The 21,989-nt window shown below is 25.3% G+C and overlaps 1 protein-coding gene across 1 annotated transcript in view; it reads right to left on the reverse strand.

Moving 5' to 3' along the window:
- Positions 1 to 462: 462 nt before the first annotated feature.
- The window catches only part of LOC111623407 (adenylate cyclase type 2-like), a 136,888-nt gene continuing 115,361 nt past the window's right edge, over positions 463 to 21,989 (reverse strand). Inside the window, exons 7-23 of the mRNA XM_023365972.1 lie at positions 10,254 to 10,381; positions 9,953 to 10,111; positions 6,056 to 6,188; positions 5,829 to 5,990; positions 4,657 to 4,715; positions 4,416 to 4,583; positions 4,258 to 4,342; positions 4,059 to 4,181; positions 2,933 to 3,019; positions 2,693 to 2,859; positions 2,529 to 2,610; positions 2,256 to 2,414; positions 2,022 to 2,168; positions 1,846 to 1,944; positions 1,656 to 1,770; positions 1,399 to 1,523; positions 463 to 1,301 (exon numbers count right to left, since the gene is read on the reverse strand). Coding sequence (XP_023221740.1) covers positions 1,170 to 1,301; positions 1,399 to 1,523; positions 1,656 to 1,770; positions 1,846 to 1,944; positions 2,022 to 2,168; positions 2,256 to 2,414; positions 2,529 to 2,610; positions 2,693 to 2,859; positions 2,933 to 3,019; positions 4,059 to 4,181; positions 4,258 to 4,342; positions 4,416 to 4,583; positions 4,657 to 4,715; positions 5,829 to 5,990; positions 6,056 to 6,188; positions 9,953 to 10,111; positions 10,254 to 10,381 — 2,130 coding nt within the window. The 3' untranslated portion in view covers positions 463 to 1,169. The remainder of the gene's footprint in view (positions 1,302 to 1,398; positions 1,524 to 1,655; positions 1,771 to 1,845; positions 1,945 to 2,021; positions 2,169 to 2,255; positions 2,415 to 2,528; positions 2,611 to 2,692; positions 2,860 to 2,932; positions 3,020 to 4,058; positions 4,182 to 4,257; positions 4,343 to 4,415; positions 4,584 to 4,656; positions 4,716 to 5,828; positions 5,991 to 6,055; positions 6,189 to 9,952; positions 10,112 to 10,253; positions 10,382 to 21,989) is intronic.

Consider the following 21,989-nt stretch of genomic DNA (forward strand, 5'->3'; position numbering starts at 1 on the left):
TTAACGAGATTTAATAAAAGTTTTAAGTATTCAAAAGGTAGAATAGTCTGATATTTTATGGACGTGATAAAATTTATTTTTGTTTTTGATACATTTTTAAAAAATTTAAAATCATTATAAAAGTAATAAAATATAAACAGCACGACGTTGTTGTACTGTTTATATTTCATTACTTCTCTATTGCCTATTAATATTGCAAGATGTTAATAATAAATTAGGGAATAAAAAAGTAACAAAAATAAATTTTTAAAAACGTAAAAATCCAATTTTTGAATTGTTTAATAATAAAGCCATGTGTTTATTTTTTTTATCAATTACAGAATTATCTATCCAAAATCGTCAAATTATAAATTTTTATTATTATTCTTTAAAAAAATTTAAGATAAAAAACTTTAAAAAGCCATAAGATAAATGTAAAATAAAAGATTTAGAGCTAATTTATATTTTAAAAGGTTTAAATTTTTGTTATTAAGAATGCATTACAAATTTGAAATGTAACATTTACTTGTTATAAATATGAAGCATGTACTTAATTATAAGTACAGTGCTGTTATATTGATATGTAATACTGTAATATTTATCTTTTCTATATCATGTGTCAGTAAAGAATAGTCCAATAACATCAACACCAAATTATAACATAGAGTAATATCCCTGTAACAAATTAATATTAATAGACATAACAGCAATATGTATTAAAGGAATGATTTATAAAGTGCGTAACACTTAACATTTTAATATAACAACGTTTTTGATTATCAAATCGAATTGCACGTAAGCAGTAAACGCTATCCTTATCTCAAAAATCTTAAAATATCATTTTACACCGTAAATTACAATTTTTAATTTTCTTTTTTTAAATTTAGAAAACCCGTATCAGGAGATACCATTGTGATAAAAATAGTCGATTGTCTTCTCGATAATAACCATTGTGTGGTCGTGTCGATTATTCTCAAACACATCACGAAACATTAAAGCGTTAATTTTACCAGGCAACAAAAATAATTTTTTTCACTCATCACAAAATACATTATTGATGCATAGTTGAACATTTTTGTGCAATCATTTTACATATAAAAATTTACGTTCCATACAATACGATGTCAAATGAAATTTTTGATTGGTTTATACATTTACACAGTTAAATGAAAAATAGAGATGATAATGATTCAGCTATGTAATTCTAATTTTTCTACCAGAAAGTAAGTAGTAAGATTTCCTTTCCCTTTTACATACACAGAACCGCGACACTCGCAGTCGTATCCATTTTCTATCAATACTTTGGCCGTATCCTCGGTCATCTAAAATATAACGAAACTTCGATCTCAGCCAAACGTTTGTAATTAATTTAAAATTAGTTTGTTTATGCTAGAAATTGAAAATTGTATATCGTCTGACCTGTATTCGTCCGATAACACCACAGCTATCCATTCTACTCGCAACATTGACCGTGTTCCCCCATATGTCGTATTGTGGTTTCTGTGCACCAACGACTCCTGCAATCACCGGTCCGTGATTAATTCCTAGAATTAAATAATCATTATTCTGTTAAATTACAGTATATAATCTCATTAGGCAACTGTAATAAATATTTTTTCGGTACATTAATAAAGTTAGATTAAGTCTTTCTCGTAATCCGAAAAAATATAACTCACCGATCCTTAGTCTAAATCTCTGAAAAGATTCTCTGTTGATTTGTTCCAGGACACTTACAAGGGCTAAAGCGAATTCGACTAAAGAAATGACACTATGACTCTCTCTTGGTTTATCCTGGAAAATAACACATTTATCTCAAATGGAAGTAATCCTATCAATCTCACTTAACGATCCGAAGTGAACACCTACTCCTCCATCTTTTCCTGGCTGAAGACCAGCCGCTGCCATATAAGTACTACCAATTGTTTTAATTTTCTCGATGCAACTGAACTTCGGCTTCAATAAAAGCTTAATAAAATGAACAGAAGTACGTTTTAAATATTTAAAAAATTAATTATAATACACAGATTTTAATAAAGATTTACCTTATCGAAGTCGCAGATTATTTCGTTCAGCAATCTCAAACATTCGAGTCCTTGTTTGTTAATATCGTTTTCGTCGTAAAACTCTTTATAATTGGGAATAGAAGCAAACATAACAGCCACACTGCTGTACGTTTCGTGATATAAATCCTGTCAAATAAATATGAAGATCATTTGCTACATAAAACTCCATCGAAATGTAATAAGTTAATAGTAATTAACAAATTATTAACGCACAGCCATTTGACGATTTGTGATTAAGAAATGTTCAGCAACATGTTCGGGGAGAAAATTTTCTAGCAAAATCTTATTAATGCTTCCCATGGTTTCGACTTCATCTTGCTCTACTTTCAGTTTATTTCTCCAAAGAAAATCGGTTCTGCTTGTATATTCAATCTGAAAAGTTTTGCGACAAATATGAAAGTTATAGGAATTTTATTCAAAAAGCGATGCAATCATTCGGAGTATAAATTTAAAAAGTAGAAAAACGTAATAACTATGATTTATTACCTGCCTATCTAATACATGAAAGATTACGGTAATCATCACCAAAAAAAGCACCGTGTGTACGGACATGGGAACATTAACCAAACTAGAAGGAGAAACTATCTCAAAATCCTTTTAATATTTGAGTAAATCAATAAAAACGACAATTTAACCTTAAAATCTCTCACCCTTCACCTTCTTCCAAAAATCCTGAGAAAAGATCGGGTCGAATGACATGAAAGGCGAGAGCAAAAGTCACTACGCCGGCAGACATGATTACCAATTTTAACAAGAAGTTGACTCGAAGGAAGACAGACACTCCGGTCAGATATAGAACAGCAGGAAATACATGAGGCTATAAAGAAAAAGAAGAGAAACTTTTTCACGAAAAGTATATCGAATACGTTAAAAAAATGATAAAAATCTACCTGGGTATAGTTGCAATTATCTGAAGGAATTTGGGAAGTTTCTTCTAAGACATGGATTGACTCTCTGGAATCGATATCGCACGTCGTCTGTACGTATCCGTGTTTGATGTAATAAATTAAATTAATTCATTTTGATTAGCTTGATTGCTTTTCCATAATTTATTATTATGCTAACAAGATTTGAAACAAACATATCATATCAAAACTTTTTCTTAATTTTAAACTAATTTATCTTTAGAATTGTTTGCGTTCTATCAATATTTTGACATATTGGAGAGCCTGGGTTTAGCGGACACTCTCGGGATCAAGACTAATGTCTTAAGTAACATATCCGTTAAAAATTTCTGTACATTTTACATTTGGAAATGTTTTAAATAATCAATATGATTTTGTTTTGTGTAAACATTGTGTGATTAAATATCTTTTTGTACTAAATTTAACAATTAAATAATTAAGATAAACCTAGAAGAAATGTGGCATGGAATGAGACTTGAAACCCTAACTACTGCAATGCTAAGCACGCCACATTACGATTAGGCTATCTAAGCTTCTCGACAGAATGCTTGCTAATTTTCTCCACACATGATCATTTGATTCATTCTGCATGTTTTATTCATTCCTTGTCCAAAATTCTCTAAGTCTCTCAATGCCTTGTTTTCATTATGCAAGGGAGAAATGCTCAATCTACTAATCTACCAATGTCCGATGCAGAAAGTATCAGAGTAGTATTTAAAAATTGAACGGTGGAAAATTTGTTTGGCAAGTTTGAAGGCACAAAGAAATCCTATAAAGCTACGGCATCAAAGATAAGCAGTGTATTTTTAAAATAATATTTATGAGAAACTTGTAATCTTGAGAGTTTTGGGTAAGAGGAAGAGATAAAAATTTTTTGCGTTTTTCGAAAAAGACAGTGTCCGTTTAATCAATGTTAAAATATACAAATAATTTTATTACTGTGACTGGACTGGAGTTTTTCCCGCTAAATACAGTGTCCACTAAATCCAGATTTTACTGTATTTTTGATAAAACATTTAGTTTCAAATAACTTAAGTAATTACAAAAGTTCTCAAATATATAAAAAATAAGACTTTTTTTTAAAACTCTAGAAATATATAAAATAATTTACCAAATTTACAAAGACAGTAGCTAAAACAAATAAATTCGAAATAATGAAAAAAGCCATCCTTAAAATGCAACTGGAAGCGATTTTTGGCCAGCATCTGTCAGATGTCTCGGAGGTATTCAAACTCTGTAAAAATATTTTAAAATAATTATTCATTTTATTTGATAATTTGATATGGAATCGATAGAAAATGGTCTATTACTTGGTATTTCTGAACGGCACAAGCTGTTGTCAGTATTCCCATTACAACTAATGTAGAAGCTAACGAACCAATTAATGTCACGGACCTGTCCGAAAAATGTATTACCGTAAACAATAAAAGCTAGATAAATAACTACAAGACATAAAACATGTACTTACAATGGAAATAGTATCAACTGAATTATGCCACTCATTAGGAAAAGTGCAAATGAACACGTCATATACCAAGCATATTGATCTTGAGGTTGGTTGTTATATTGATTTTCGATAGAAGCTTGTTTGAAAAACAGAAAAACTGGATTAAGATCATCGTCAGACTTGCACTTTCTGAAAAAAAATATCGATTTCTGTTATTAAATCCTTTATTATAACCGTTCCGATAATTATCGTAGAATATTACCTGCAATTCAGTACTGAACCAGATCCAGGTAGCAGATTGTTTTCAATCAGAGCGATGCTCTAAATTTGAAAGTTTTACATCAAATTATTGTATTAATTTTAATAAAGTATAAAAATTCTTTCAAGTTTTTATATTACAACAGAATAGGAAGACTTTAAAAATGCGTTGACTGTTAAATAAATAACAAATTATTCTTTAATAAGCACATTTTTAATTTTCTTAATTATCAAGAAGTTACTTCTGACGCTATTTTAATAATTCAATATTAGTCTAAACTTCAAGAAATTATTAATATAAAGCACTACCTTTTAATTTTTAACAAAAAGAAGTATCATTGATACATCATTATATATCATTTGGCCATCTTTTTTGAATTATTATATTTGTAAATAATAGAACATAGTATCTGAAAATTTTATAAATATATATAAAAAATTCATAATATAAACACGTCTGTTATAAAAATTCTTAAGTGTTAGACTAGTTTAGGAAGGAAAGAATCTTTAGATAAAAAATTAACTGTTTCTGCTTGTTGAACAATTAAGTGGCCTCTCTGTCTGTAATCTTTCTAAACGGCAAGTTATATAAAGGACAGAGATCGATCCCAGGAAAGGGGAGTAGATGAAACAGCTGATACTACACTCAAGGGAAATCATTTATTTTGAAATCAAACGTCTTCTTCTGATAAAATAGCATTTCGTAGTCAAGAAAAACCTTTGATTTGGTTTCATGCGGAGTAAAGAATACATTTTTGTCATTTAAATTGATTTGTGACGTTTTCACTGATTAATTTTATGTAAAATGTAATTATGATACAAATCTATCAAGTAATTCATTTGATAGATTTGTATCATAATTACATTTTATTAAGTGCTAAATTGCGGGTAAATGAATAAGAATTTGTTTACTATTAGAATATTTTTAGAAAAATTATAATTACTTACTATCAATTGTTAATTGTTTATCATTTCAATAAAATGTTACAGCTGTCAACTGTCTATCATGTTCTAATGTTGTTACATATTAGGAAAATGTTTAACAAATATACAGCAATTATTTTTTGATATTTGATATATTATTATTTTGTACAGCAGCAAGTAAAAATTCGCATTAATATTGTACTGCAATACAAATTTTAATATTATAAAATTATATAATTATATAAAACTCACCGTTATTCGAATATTTTTGGCTAGAGTACTTTCGGAAATATTAGCGAAAGGTTTATCGGCTCCCCAGCATTCGAAGTATTTATGCATCTTAGAAGTAGATCTCAATCGTGATGATCCAGCCGAAGAATTAACTATTATTTGGTCCGTTTCCTCTTGTGACTTCTATCAAAGGAATCAATATAGTCATCGATATTTAAGAAAGCCTAAGGTTAAATTAAGATTATTACCCGAGGCTGTTTGATCAAATAAGTTTCGACTTGATGATCAGAAAGGTATCGATCTCTTTGATAACCATCTCCAGCTTCTATGTCAAATTTTCCATCTAGTTGTTCCAATGTCGCTTTGGTTATGTGCACTCGCCTATAAGTAAATTTAATGCTGTTAAAATTCAATATAAAGAATAAATGGACCTAAATAAAGGCAAGGTTTGTATGCGTTTTTATAGCATTTTGAGAGAAATTTATAAATGTTTATATTTGGAGTAAAGATGAAATATTCATGAGATATAAATATATCGTAGGTTTACTAAAGCGTGTTGTCCATTTAGCGATATAGAGGTATTCAAAGTATCGTCACGTACGAAACGTGATGAAATAACTATTTCAACAGAAAGATTATTTTTAATACTTTTTGGTTAAAAATTAAAATTGCCTTTTCATTTATTTATTTTTTAATCTTTATTTTCGTATAGCTATTTATTATTTATAAAAACATTTAGTGAAGATATATTATTTAATATAAAAATAGAAATTTTATAGAAGAGATTCTAATGTAAATATCATGTAATCGTAAACAAACTAATAACGTATTTAAAGTGACTTAAAAACCAATTGAATAGAATTATAAATTTTAAACGAATGTATGGAAAAATAGTCTTTTAAACTGGCTTTAAAACTATTTAAAATATCTTTGTGTTATATGTGTATATAGATATATTTGCTTTATTTAAAGTAAAGATATGTTCACAAGAACTCAATTAAAACTATAAAGAGAATTAATCAATTTTTTTTTTAAACTTGCTATCGTTTCCATCAAGTAAATAAATACAACCGAATAAACACAAATCAAAGAAATCGAGTCAATTGTGTATATCGGTTATAAGTAAACGATTTGTTCAGGCAATAAAATAACAGAATTGATACAATTTACTAAAAAACTCATGTTTGGAGAATGTGCTGGCAATGGTATCTGTCAGATTCCATCGCTTGAAATATTGACAAAAACTATCCATATCGAGTTTTGCCGTAGGATAACGTCTAGCTCTGAAATTCCAATAAATTGGTATGTGATTTATATCAATACATTCCTGAATAAATTTTGTTATTTTAATAAGTAAATACTGAAGCCGTATTAGCTTACTTCTTAAGTGTCAAGAATTCTTTTTGTGTATTTTAAAAATCATTATTAACATAATATTTATTCATGAAGTATCTTACTTGTTAGACATATGATTTTATTATTTCGAGATAATAAAACAAAAAGAAATGTTTAAAATCCTATGCATAAAATTCGAAAAAGATATTATTCTTTGAAACGAAAATTAAACTATTTATTATGCCAATACATGTCTGTCAGACTTAGATACAAAAAATGGAGTGCCCAAATGATGAATAAAATGATCTCGTATGACAATGAAATATTTTATTTATTTTTCTGTTTAGTTAAATAAGAAATATTATGTATTTTAAGAAAATTAACTTAAATGAAAAATTTATTTCCAGATTTACTTCATTACAGAGTTACAATTAATTAGTAAGACTGGAAGTAATGCATTTGTAGCAGAAACGTTACCTATATAATATAATGTCTCGTTGTTTTGATTTAAAGAGTTAATTTTAAATAACGGAATTAAATATGATTCATTATGACGGAAAATTCATTAAACAGGTATTAAAATCTATTGTTTTAATGATTTTTTTATGTGAAAATTTACCATTCTAATATATTCACATTTGCACTGACAGTAAAAACGAATGTTAGTTCAATCAAGAAAGAAATATGCTTCGTCTCCAATTTTCTAAATCATTCAAGCAAATATTTTAAATTTTTTGCTTACAAAAACTAAAATAGAATTTCCACAGAATTTTATGACATTGTTTTAGATTAATTTTTTAATATAAATCTTTTTAGTGACTATTGTGAATTTTCGGTTGTGTGAATATTAATAATTGGTTATATTATTAGACATCAAATTCATTTTTCGTATAATTCTAAAAGTTATATTTGGAAAAAAAATTATAAAATAAATTTAATAATGTAATGTTTTAAAATATTCACACAACATCATATATTATTTAAATATTAGAAAAATATTTACATAACATATCTTTCAAAATCCAACTAAATTATCAGTTCACTCATACGAAAATTGTAATAATCTGTTAACAAATCAATCAAAATAATTGACATTTTTAAGATTGAAAATTTTTAAATTCGTTACTTGTTAGCCTATATGATATAAAAAATAAAGTTATTCGTTCAAAAAGAAATACGATTTTATTTATTGATAAAAACATTTCATAAAAACCTGTAAAAATTTTTTAAACATTTATTTATGATTTTATCAGTCGAGACAGAAGCATTTGCCTGTATCTTGATTGATAAAATCATAAATAAAATTTCTATTGGATTAATTTTAAGGCTTTCTAGAATGAAATGAACTTAAAATATATATTTATTTACTTTAAACGGGTTTACTTTAATTAGGCAATTATAGCTTATCAATAAAATATAATGATATTCAACCGAATTCAGAAAAACTGTTATTTGCTAAAGAAGATGGTAGTAGACACCTACATTTATTTTACGTGTTATTTATAGATTAAATGATTGATTTTGTTAACACGAGGCGCCAGCTTACAATGGAATATAACGTCTGTTTCATTTGAATTTAGTTACTTTAGTTTTGACTATTTTGAATGAACTTGGTCACAATGAAAATGGACTTATATGGATAAGGAATAGGAAAATCTGACGTGTCTATGTATATCTATCACCGTATAGCCATTAATCCACAAATATATGTTACAGACTAATTATCATTTCTTCGTGAACACATCGGTTAAATGGCCGCGCAAGCAAATTATCAGTTTAAACCTTTAGAAAATCGGATTTGAACCGTTCCAGCTTTTCATAATCTTCGTAGATAATATAATCATACTGCCTAACTTTATTACGAATGAAGCCAATATAAAGAAATAAACTTCATCTATTTGGATTAGTTTCTGAGGATGGAGCATGACATAAACACTACAATATTTCGAAAATTATACGTACAAATCCAAATATTTTATTCGTAACAATTTTTTTAAAAAAGGAAAAAGTAATAAAATGTAAATTTAATATATATAAACATAATATATTTTAAGATTAATTTTAAAATATTTAAATTAAATTAAATTAGAGAATCAACGCTATTTTTAAATAATACATAGTAGCATTTAATTTGATTAAATGCGTTATTCAGTAAAAAGCCGATTTACTTACAATTACAATAAATTTTTCTAAATAAATTAAAACAGGTAAATTTTTTTCGCAATGAAATCAGTTTAGATTTAATTTATTCGTTTCTAATTAATAAATCATTTATATATATAAACGATTTATTAATTACTAAATTGAATTTTAATGAACATGCATATATTTAATATATTTAAATAGTTAATCATTTCAATTTTTACTAATATATATTTTGTTATATTTTCCATCTTAATAAATCTATATATATTTTAATATTTTTGACAAATTAATTTAATGGTTTACTTAAAGTGTTAATAAACAATGAATAATATAGTTTATTCATTAGTATTTTAAAGTAAAGTACTGAATTAAATATGTTATATTTTTTAATTAAAATTTCAAGTTCAGCAAAATGTTTTTTAATGTTTATAAAATTTGCTTGCTCCGAGAGTACTATATAAGTAGCTTAAGCCTATATATAAAATTTAAGATAGAGTTTTAAGGTGTTTATTGCTAAAGTTGAGGATTAATTTAGTCCTATTAAATTATAATATTTATTTGTTCGAAAAAATTTAAATGCATTGCTATTTTTTGTAACTTGTACAACTTTAAATGATGCGATTTTACAGACTATCAAAAACATAATTATTGTTAGTTTTACTTACCCGGGTACTCCACCCGCTTCCATGTGGTTAGCTAAAGTAACGTCATCAGACCACACATCAAATTGCCACTTTCTTAGTCCTAATACTCCACATAAAACGTTACCAGTATGAACTCCTATCCTCATATCAACATTTATCTCGGTAACTTCGCGAACAACTCTATATAATAAACATTATACAGCATCAAAATTCAAAATAATGAATGTTTAAATTTTTACTTAGAAATTTAAGATCGTATAATAATTCTATACTCTGCCATTCAAATATTTAAATAAATACTGATGATCAAAAATAAACATACTTAATAGCATCGATCATCTCTAATCCCATCTTAACACAATTGTAGGCATGATTGGGTCTTGAAACTGGTAATCCCGAAACACAATAGTAACAATCTCCTAAAATCTTTATTCTCATACACTGGTTCTCCTAAGGGGAAATTAAAAGAAAAAAAATTATAATCGAATGTTGACATAGCTTAAAGTGTTATTTCAAAATTTCTATTTCTGTTTCTAAATTACAGTTCTATACACGAACTTTTTCTTTTGATGATTTATTTATGTAATAAAAAGCAATATAAAAATGTAATTTTATTTTAAGAAATGAAGAGTCATTTTAGTTTGGATTCAAGACAACATTTTGACAATCGATTCCTCTTCCATTGAGCAGATAGGTTAGAACATATTCTTCTATTACAAGTAATATAATTTATTTTTGTGTGATGAATTCTCACACGTCTCAGTATCATTAGCAAAATATTCTCAATCTACAACTCTGGGAAATTTAGATGGTATTTGCAATAAACACGAATTCAACAATAACTATATTAGGAATATCTATCTACTTTCAGTATTTTGAAGAATTTAATACAGAAGATTATATGAATAAATTTTTTTTATGATTGATAGACAATTTTGTTCCGAAAATTAAAAAGCTAAAATAAGCTTTACTAATTAAGCATTTCTGAGAAATATTTTGACATTAGACATTTTCTCGGTATCAAAATCTGACAAGTAAAGATAGAATAATTTATGACAATACTCCAAGAGAAATCCTCGTTATATTTTCAAGATAAAACTTTATCTCTTGTCAGCGAAATATGCCAGTTATGAGGCATCATATCTAATTATAAACTTATTGGAATTGACGTACTATACATATTCAATTCTATCTTTATTAAAATAAATGAAATGATTCTTTAAATATTAATAAAGAAAATATAGAACAAAGAAACTATTTTTATTTTTTAATAAACACTCTATCCTTATTCTTTTATTTTAATTATGCTGTTTAAATATTTTTAGGATATTTAAATGATAAAATGAATTCAATTAAAAAACATGAAATCATAGATAAAGTATAATCTCGTTAGAATATTTGATTAAGATTTTACGATTTCTTTGCTGATTCGATTATTGAATTTAATTTTTCCATAATTCGTATTATGTACAGGTATAAAACGAAGCAGGCATTCTAGACGAAAATTATCATATTGAAATTGATTTACTTATTCAATTTTATTAGCTTATAATTAAAATTTCAAACGAAATTCGATTATTTTAAATCACCAGAGATTTGAAATATAACAAAAAACGTTAACTTTAAAAATATTATAAAATTTTCACTTAAGCTATTTCTGTTTAATTTCATTAATACAATGATTGCCGATATTAAATAATTTAAGAATATATTATTTATGGTGTGTAAACATCAATATAAATTTTCTTAAGGAATTTATCATTACAGCTAAAGATTTAATAGTCGGGTATGTTTCTAAAAATGTATATATAATCTATTATTTGTTAGAGAAAGCGAGAATAAATTTATGTTCTTCACATTAGAAAAGCGTTTAAAATTTGACACTAATTTCGACACTATCAAAATTATTTGGGTACATTTAATAATTAGGTTCATACATTCAATAATCGTTGTTTTGACAAGGATTGATCGTGTCTTTTAATGAAGAGTATGATGACGAGAAAATTCTCTTCAAAATAGGAATTTCGAAAGTAGATATCGATGTTGTAATACAATAATTAATTCCAGAAGATTCCAATTAGCAACTTCAACCTTGTTATCTGAATTACCTTTTCTCTAAATATAGTTTGTTTCTTTACATTTGTTAAGTTCAAGTATTTAATTATAGTGCTATTTAATATCAGATATTAAATAGAATCTAATTCAAATTACTTTAAAATAAGAAAACGCATTTTATAATTATGGAATAATCAATAAAGTAATTAAAGCAACTTCATTTGTAGCTAATGATTATATTCTGTTAAGTTAATACAGAAAATATAAATTAATAAAAGTTATGATCCTTTACTAATTTATAACTGAAAATTTAAATATGAAATTTTAATAATTAATTAAAGAATATACAATATACTGTTATCATTTTTAATAATATGAATAGAATGAATCATAGTTAATAAATATGCATAACATTTGTATTAAGCTTTATAATCTGAATTAATTAGTATTATAAATGTTTAGTGAAATGAAATTTCAAGTGTATTTAAATATGATTTTTAAATGTTTAAATTGAGATTTATAACTAAGGAAATTTTAAGGTAAATATTATTTTTTAAAAGCATTAATCTGTATACATTCCATTATAAAATTATATTGTTATCGATTTTACAGTAAGACATAGTATCTTTAAAATGTTAAGTTTTGTAAATCATCTGAGGGATCGACATTTTATACGCCTCATGTTCCCTACTTTAACTTTAGTAAATAAAAATGATCTCATAAACACTTATAAATTAATATTAATAGGAGCGTCATTATTTTAATAATGATTAATAGGATAAAGTTAGAAAGCAAAATTTAAAATTTCTTAAATATACTTGACTTTAATTTATTAAGGCAAAATAAATCAAAATATAATATTTATTCGTGTATAAAATCATTAGATATAGTTTTTGCATTTATAGTGTATATAACTTTATTATTCTTTATTTATCAGCACGTTAATTGTAAATATATACAGTTAAATTGATACTGCCAAAAAGTCACTCGCTGTTATCAAAAATAATTTACAATCAATCTATTTAATATCTTTCATAAAGCTTGAGATATAAAATAATTTTTGAATTTATTTCGTTACATGTTAATTTATATTTTCAACAAGAAACAATTAAAAAATAGATATCGATAATAACAAAATTTCATATTTATTTTTATAATTTTTCGTGGCTTTCAAAATAACTTAATTTTATGTACATTTTATACACTTTTAAGCAGAAATTTGAAAAAAAAATTATACATCTATAAATTCCCACTGTTGTCCGTCTGTCTGTCCTTCTTTAATCTCAAGAACAGTGTTAGATAGATGACCGACAGGATTGTTTTGCTAATAAAAAGTATTTTTAATGGATAACATTTACTTTATCAATTTTTAAATCTATACAGAAAATTTAGATCACTTCATAAAAAAGCTTTTAATTAATCAATTTTAAAATAGTTTAATTTAAACAGAAAACGATGAGATTCATTATAAAGCCATTGAATCTGCTATCAATATTTTAATTAAATTTTTTCCTCATTCTCGAAATAACTCAGATATTCTTATTTCCTATAAAATGAAGCAAAGAATTTTTTCATGAATTTATTTAAATTTTTTTAATATCACAAAATGTCGTAATTCTTCTATAATATTAATGCTAGTCTGTACTGCATGTTTTTAAAATCACTTGAGGGAAATTTATATTTTACAGATATAAATTATAAACAAGACAATATTATTCTGCCAATATAAATTTTATAATTTATGGTTTTCTGAATAACTGAAAGAAAATTATACAGTCTATATATATATTGCAGGTATATAGTATCTAAATATAAAATAAATAGGAATAACAAATCCATTTGTAATGATTTTAACAGTTATCTTATTTAAATCAATGATAATTTTGCTTATAATTATGACAGATGTTTGCCTTTCAAAAAGTTCTGAATTTATGTTTTTGATATACGTATTTTTCAATCGAATCGACTATTAGTATTAAAATATTAAAACTGACGATACAGATGTTCATTCTGAAATAAACTATCTGTCAAATGTCAAGAAGATATTCCATAGTAATTCTAACGATTTTGCTACTGAATATTTAGTATTTCAATTACGTTAAAAGAGCGAGATATTGATATTATATTATATGTCAAATAAACAAAGAATTATATTGATATAATATAATTCTTTGTTTATTTGACATGATTTTGAAGAAATAGATTAGTCTTTATTATTCTTTGAAAATAAAATTTCATAATTTGAAACTTTCTCGTGAAATATCAAGAAGTTTTACTACTGAAATTAATATAAATCTAACAGGTCTACGACAAATAAAATGCTATTTTTCAGATTTCGTGATAAATGTTAGAACTACGCTAAAATTTATGCACATGTTCCGTTTAAATTACAATTTTCATGTTACTACACTAATTTTCACCAAAAGTTTATGAATACACACAACAATATTATACTGAATAAACCATCTTTTATTTTTATGTCATTTTTATTTACAATGTATTATCACAATTCTACCATTGTCAGTTTTTCAAATAATTTTCATTCTGTTTTGAATTTTCTGTAGATTTTTTTTGGTGTATGTAGATTTAAAAACACAATGATAAATTACACATGATGATTTTTTAAAATGCATGTACTAAATAAGATTTTTGATAGAAATTCATGTTCAATTAAGAGAAACGTATATATACTTTTTCACGGCATTAAACATGAACTATGTTCAATGTGTAAAATATTGCTTCAAGTTTCTATTCATGTTAAAGAATTTATGTTATAATGAAATAACACAATAAAAACAGTAATGATACTGACTTTATCTGCTATTTGCTTGTATGTGATGATTAATGCATTTTTCAGTTACGATATATAATCTCACGTGAATATTTATAATATGAATATAATAGTTTCAAATTACTTTCTTCTATTTAAACGTAAAATATTAATTTATTAATCTGCTTTAATGCTATTGATTATTATATTCTTACATAAGTCTAATTATGTATGATCATAGCAATATTTCTAATTTAGTACTACTGGTATATATCGTATTCATTTTAATATATTATTTAAAATAATAAAATAATAGGCCTATATGTTTAAAATATGCAAAATTCTTCAAAATATTGTCTTTCGTGTAAATTTCTAATAACTTTGTTATATATAATATTTTTCATAGTTTAATCATATATTCCAAAAGTATTTGTTTAATTAAAGCGATGATCAATAATCAAGCTGAGACAATTTGACAAGTTCATTTTATTAATTTATAAGACAAAATTTTCGAATAAAACTAAGATAAAACGTGTTTAACATATTAATATATACCGGTACATATAATACTTAGCTTGAAATCGTCACGACACCTTTTCCATGAAAAAAAATAGAGGCACCGGAAATCGATGAATCGTCACGGAATTTTTGAACAAGTGAGCAAAACCCATGGGGTGGGAAAACGAGAGGGAAGTTGAACCGAGTTGGTAGCAAATTGAGTGCGGGATTAGGTTGAGAAAAGCGTACGGGGATTGGGCACTCCCGAGGGCCCAACTCTTTTCTCAATTTAACACCCGACAAGATCATGAAATTTTTGTTATAATAGTCTATATTGGAAACAAATGAGCGAAGCCCTTGGATCCAGTCAACGAAGTAAACCATATAATCGTGGAATTAGAACGATTTTCTGTGGGAAGTTAAAAAAAAATCGCAGTGCTTGACTGATTCGACAAAATGATGTTTTATTATTATTATTTTTTTTTTTTGTTCTGGAATCTGAAAATTGTTCTATGATCGATTTTGATGGAGAAAATCTGAAAGGAAAGTTTTTATGTGATTTGAATAAAATTATTTATTTCCACTTAATTTGAGTGCGGCGGTACATTTCGAAACCGATCTGAATAGTTTATCTGATAAATCATCACTTGGAATAGTAAATTTTTTTCATGTTTTCATATAGTCAGATGAAGGTATAGATGTTATTGAATTTTTTTTTCATGAATAGTCTATATTAGCAATAAATTGGTGGAGCCGTTGATGCGAGCGATCGAAGTGAGAGGTTTGGGCCGCCAATCATGCATTTTTAAAGCAAACGTGTTTTTTCATTTTCGGAAATTTGACAATTTTGATTTTTTAAATTTTCTTTAGGGACGCTCATCTCTTTGTCTCTTTCTTGATTGAACCACTGATAGAAGGGGCGTGATTACGCCGCGCGCCTACTGGTTTAATAAAGAAATAGATAAATTCGATAAATATTTACTATATTTTAAAGGAATGTACAAAATATACAATATTGAAGATATATACAAAAATTTTCACTATGTTCTTCAGGTTACTTCCTTGTCTAATTTTCATTTTTTACAAAATTAGAAAAGGAATTTTTCTTTGTCATTTTGTGATTATATTCAAACTAATTTATTAACAATTTTAATTTTGGAACTGGAACGTAATTTTCAATATCATCAAGAATTCGGTTTTTAATTAGGTAAAATTTCAGGTTAAAAAACTGTCAAGCAACTTAAAATTTTAATTCCGAAAAAAGTCTTCCGAAAACTTTTATTGGAAGACAGAATAACTTCATTCATCATTTTAAAGGATTGCGATGTCGGAAAGTTTGAGAAATCTGATATAAAGGATAATAAAAACAACTTCCGCCTGGATATTTGTTATCAAAGTGATGTCCAAACTTACTGGAACTATAACTTCGTTTATGGAAATTGGGTTACATATTATACGATCTCTCAGTTATTATATATATTACTGATATATTTTCGTTATATCTATCTATTAAAAATTTTATCGGTTTGAACTAGTAACAGAAAATATAGCTTAATTTCTATTATTTATGTACTGTATATTTAATCCGGGAAATGATAATAATTCTAGCATTTATGTTTAAATTATTTAGAGAAATGTCTATAAAAATTATATAATGGTTGAACGATTAAATATTTCAATTGCGATAAATATTACGATTAAAAAATAAGTTTTGAGTTAATCCTACTTTTTATAACCATACATAATGACTGTGATATTTCAATGTAAACTTCAACATGTCGATGTCATTTATAATTTCTTATTTATTCATTCAGTAATCAATTCTTTTGTTCAACGTTACATTGAAATTTACAGTGCTCAATTACAATATGCCCATGAAATTCTGCCCTGCATAAAATTTTATTTTTTGTATCTTGCACAGATCAAGATGAGTCTTTTGACTCATCTTTATCTGTGCAAGATACAAAAAATAAAATTTACTTTTTCCTTCAACTGAAACTTCGTCGTCTACAACAACATTTGTCCGAATTTAAGCCGTTTTAAGTGCTTTCGAGAAATGATTATACATTGTAGTACACTTCTCAATAACAAATCCTTACATGATGTGGAAATTTTAACAGCAAGATTTACTTTAAAAGGTTTAAAAGGTTTACTTTATACACTGTATGAAACTAGATCAATACAAATATACAACATATTATTATATTTATATATCTTAAAAGATTGAGATTACAACTAGTATTTACGGATTTAGAAATGAACTAGCCTTGTAACTTATCAGATTTAATAATATACATATTTTTCTATACCCATTGTCCAAATATCTGAGTGTTTTTTTAATTTTTTATAGTAATTAATGGTATATTTAAGAAGTAAAATTTTCAGTTGAAAGAAGACATCCATTAAATAAGCTGTAATATAGTGATTTATTCTACCAGTTATATTGTTTTTTTATTACACCAGTTTCATGTGTTTTACTCATTATGACTGTTATACAGTATATAAAAAAGATATAGTCTACTCTAAGTAATGATAAGTGTTAACATATAGCAACAAAAACTTACAACGAATAACTTCTAGATGTTCGTAAATCTTTTTACTTATTCATTAACAGTACAAAGTATAAAACAAAAACTAAAAAATACTACAAGAAGCATCACTTTATAACATTACTATACATTTCAAGTTATAGCAACCGAGCATCTGTCAAAAATCTGAAATAAAAATGCTAAAAAAAAGATTGACCAGGTCAAAAAAATTTCACTTACAGCTAAATATTTGACACTCCGGTTTTAATTAGTAATCCATATAAAAAACATGAAAATGCGCTCGAGACCTTGATGCATTTTTATCAAATTCAACACAGAAATTTCAAATTGTACTCGCATTTCATTCATAGACTTACCGGATAATCGATTAAAACAACTAAATATGGAAAAAAATTAAATTAATGCATTAATCGTTTCAATTAATGCGATTAATCAACAGTCTTAAGGTATTATTATCTTGTAATATTCGTAGAGAAATACAACCATAAAAAAAATCATTGTAAAATTCATTCATTATATTAGAATTAATAATTACTATTTTAATTCAAGTCACATTTCTAATAATAATTTTATTGTACATAAAGTAAAAAGCACGTTGAAGTTTAAAAAATGGGTCTTTACTGTCCAATTAATTGATTGAAGAATAACAATACAACTTATTCAAAAATTATTCAAAACTAAATTCTTCCGACACTTGATATTTTCATAAAGTAAAAATATTTGTATATATATTAGTGAATACATTAAAATAGACATAAATAAAGCTTAAAACTATTATTCATTTTTTAAAATTTGTAATACTAATTTTACTACAATTTTAATAGGATTATTAAAAAAAAAAAGCGAAGTAAACCTCACATTTTTAATGGATACTTCAATGGCCAATAGCAACCCGATACCGATACTGAAAACACCAAATTAAATTAAAAGAATTAAAGGAAAGAAAGAATATATAAATATCAATTTTTCAAGTGAAGAGGGAGACGGCAATGAAACATTTGTTAATATCTCCATTCCTATAAAAACAAATTTATTGTGATAGACAATTATTTCAGCTTACTCATCTGTGCAGGAAAGTCCAGAAGTCATTTGGTAATTGTAATGATAATTTGTTCATAAAATATTTTAAAATTACTTAATATTTACATAAAAGACTACACAGATCTTCAAAAACTAAACAGCTTATCAAAAAAATCGAAAAAAGGTAGTAATTACTCTGCAATATATATTTTCACTCAATTTAATAATGAAACCTCGAAAATAATTTTAGTTAATATTAATTAATTTTCCTATATTCATTTATAGCATTTAAGTTAGTAGTTGAAAATATGCAAAACTGGGAAACTTTAACTTAAAAATAGAAATCAATAGATAAATTGTGAATGATTTATTAGGAAAATAGAGACTGACTACAGAAAATTCTTATTTCTAAACAGCATTGGTCCGAGAACTGAAAATGATGTAAATTTAATTTAAACCACATAAAAGATTGAAAAATGTGTTTTGTGTGATATTCATCAAATTCCTTTTTTCGTAATTCGACTTAACAGATTTTCTTATTATTGCTGAGAGAACACAAATTATATCAATATAAATTTATTAAATTAAATGGCAATTTTTATTTTTTAACAAATAACAATTACTATTTATTCCAACTGAAATAATTTATTGAAACGAAAACAAATTTAAGGAAATGTGTATATTTTAAAAAATATATTTACTTTTATACGTTTTATTTTCTTTATAAGTATATAAATAGTGATATATAAATTTTAAAAAAATTTAACTTTACACTCAACTGATATAATCTGTTTAAAATTATTAATCGTTTTCAAACCTCATTTTATTGATATACAGTATATATTATATATTCGTTTAGGTAAGTGTTTATAGAAAATAAGTATTATTTCTAAATTATAGTGATCACTTTAATTAAAAATTTGGAATTATGATTTAATTAGTTTGTTTATTATAATTATTTTATATCTGCTCTTTTTCTCATATTCAAAATTTATATAATGAAGTTGTATGAGTAATCTCAGAAAATTAAAAAATAATTAATTTTGTAATAAGTAAATTCATAGCAAAGAGGATTGCTTTTAAGACATGGTATGAAGGAGAAAAATCTCTACGAAAAAATATGCTTACTACTTTAAATATATATGTAATTGATATCAACATTATGTTACTCAAACAGAAAATTGATTTGACAATTTTATTTATGATAATTTAACCGTAAATTTACATAAGGAGTCTTGATTTTAAAATTATTTTGACTTTTTAAGAAAAATGAAAATTTCTGGTATGATATATATTTATATTTGCTTAATATTATTTTTATATTTACTTTTGTTATCATCTTGCTAACTATCTCATTTAAAGATTATTATCATGCATAATAATTGTTGTACTAAAATCAAAGAATTTACTATAAAATGCCACTTTAATTATTATAGAAAATGTAAAAAATGAGATGTTATAACCTTAGTATAGTAATAAAGTTTTAAGCTGAGAAGGAGAATTAGATAAAAGAAGATTATGTTTCTACAAAAGAAGCATAATTTCTCTCTGTAATCGTTATGAATTCATTTGTTGCATATAATAATTCAAAACATATCGTAACAATAAAATTCATTATCTAAAACTTTTCAGGCACTTGGCAATTTTTATCATCAAATTTTATTTGCCAAGTGCCTGAAATTGCCAAGTGCCTGAAAGTAAATACAATAATAATTTGTGTTTGAATTACTACTAATAATTACTGGCACGGTTTCAAAATACCAATCTAAAACTTTATTAATTTAATTAACATAATTAAAATAAATATATATTATTGAACAAATAATTTTTCAAATTAAATATAAAAAAAATCACTTATGGCAGCTGTTATTTTCGTTGTGAATGTGTCTCTTTAATCCGATTTTCAGTTCGGTACAGCTTTCAGGTTCATATACAGCTTTCAGGTTATGAACTTCTTTTATTGGTTTGTCAAATGCATTTCGGACTCATTTGTATTTTAAGTCCCTCTTCAGTACAAACTCAGATTCTGTTTTCTAAAAACCCCGGTGTATAATTGGTAACGTTGGAAAGAGTTTAAAAAAATACAGCCATTTACAAACACTTCAAATACATATTCACATTAATACGTTGTACTCTTTACAATTGTTCATAAAAACCTTTATATCTCTTTCCAACGTTACCAATTATACACCGGGGTTTTTAGAAAACAGAATCTGAGTTTGTACTGAAGAGGGACTTAAAATACAAATGAGTCCGAAATGCATTTGACAAACCAATAAAAGAAGTTCATAACCTGAATGCTGTATATGATAGTCTAAAAACTGAAAATCGATTAAAGAACTGAAAATCGGATTAAAGAGACACATTCACAATTAAATATAAAAGTATTTATTTAATATTTACATCGGTGTAAATTTAATATCAAATTTATTAATTTTATTGAAATTTAAATCTTTTCTTTATAAATATTTATTACTGATACTTTAATATAACAGGAATTTTTTTGTAAGTTAATGAAATAAAATATTACCTGTACTGTATTTAAGAAATTTTAGTTTTTTTTTTTTAAATTATCAGGACATTTAATCTACGACCATGTCGAATTATAGATTTAAACGCATAAACAATATCGAGAAAATTTTCTCAATATCGAATATTGGGAAAAATAATAAATGCAAATATTTAAATCTTGGACCAAGATTGGAAATCAATTATTAAACAATATTGTTAAACGAATCTGAAATAATATTAGAAAAATTACTGATGTTAACAGTTCAATCTAGAACATACCGTACATTCAAATATTGAGTTTCAGCATTTAATTTATATTACTTATTAGTATAAAACTTTTAAATATGTAAATATGTTTTCTTAACTTATATAAATAGAAGGTTAAGCTTTCACATTGTTCAACTGGATTGTGTGAAACGTTAGTGTTTTATAGTTACGAATTTTAATAGAATGTCGCATAGGTATGTAGAAGAAAAGAGAAATAGTCTAATTTCTATTTTTGCTAACACAAAATATTTGCTTTGAATAGAAATCCGAATTTTTCACGTTTTTGTTTTGAATATGAAATATGAATGCAACGTTTCATAAAATGAAAAATCGACAAAATATTCCTTTTCTCTCATCTTAATTGCTAAACTGGAATAAATATCATAAT

This window comes from Centruroides sculpturatus, unplaced genomic scaffold, assembly GCF_000671375.1.
Source record: "Centruroides sculpturatus isolate CEXI.00-Female unplaced genomic scaffold, Cexi_2.0 scaffold314, whole genome shotgun sequence".
Lineage (NCBI taxonomy): Eukaryota > Metazoa > Arthropoda > Arachnida > Scorpiones > Buthidae > Centruroides > Centruroides sculpturatus.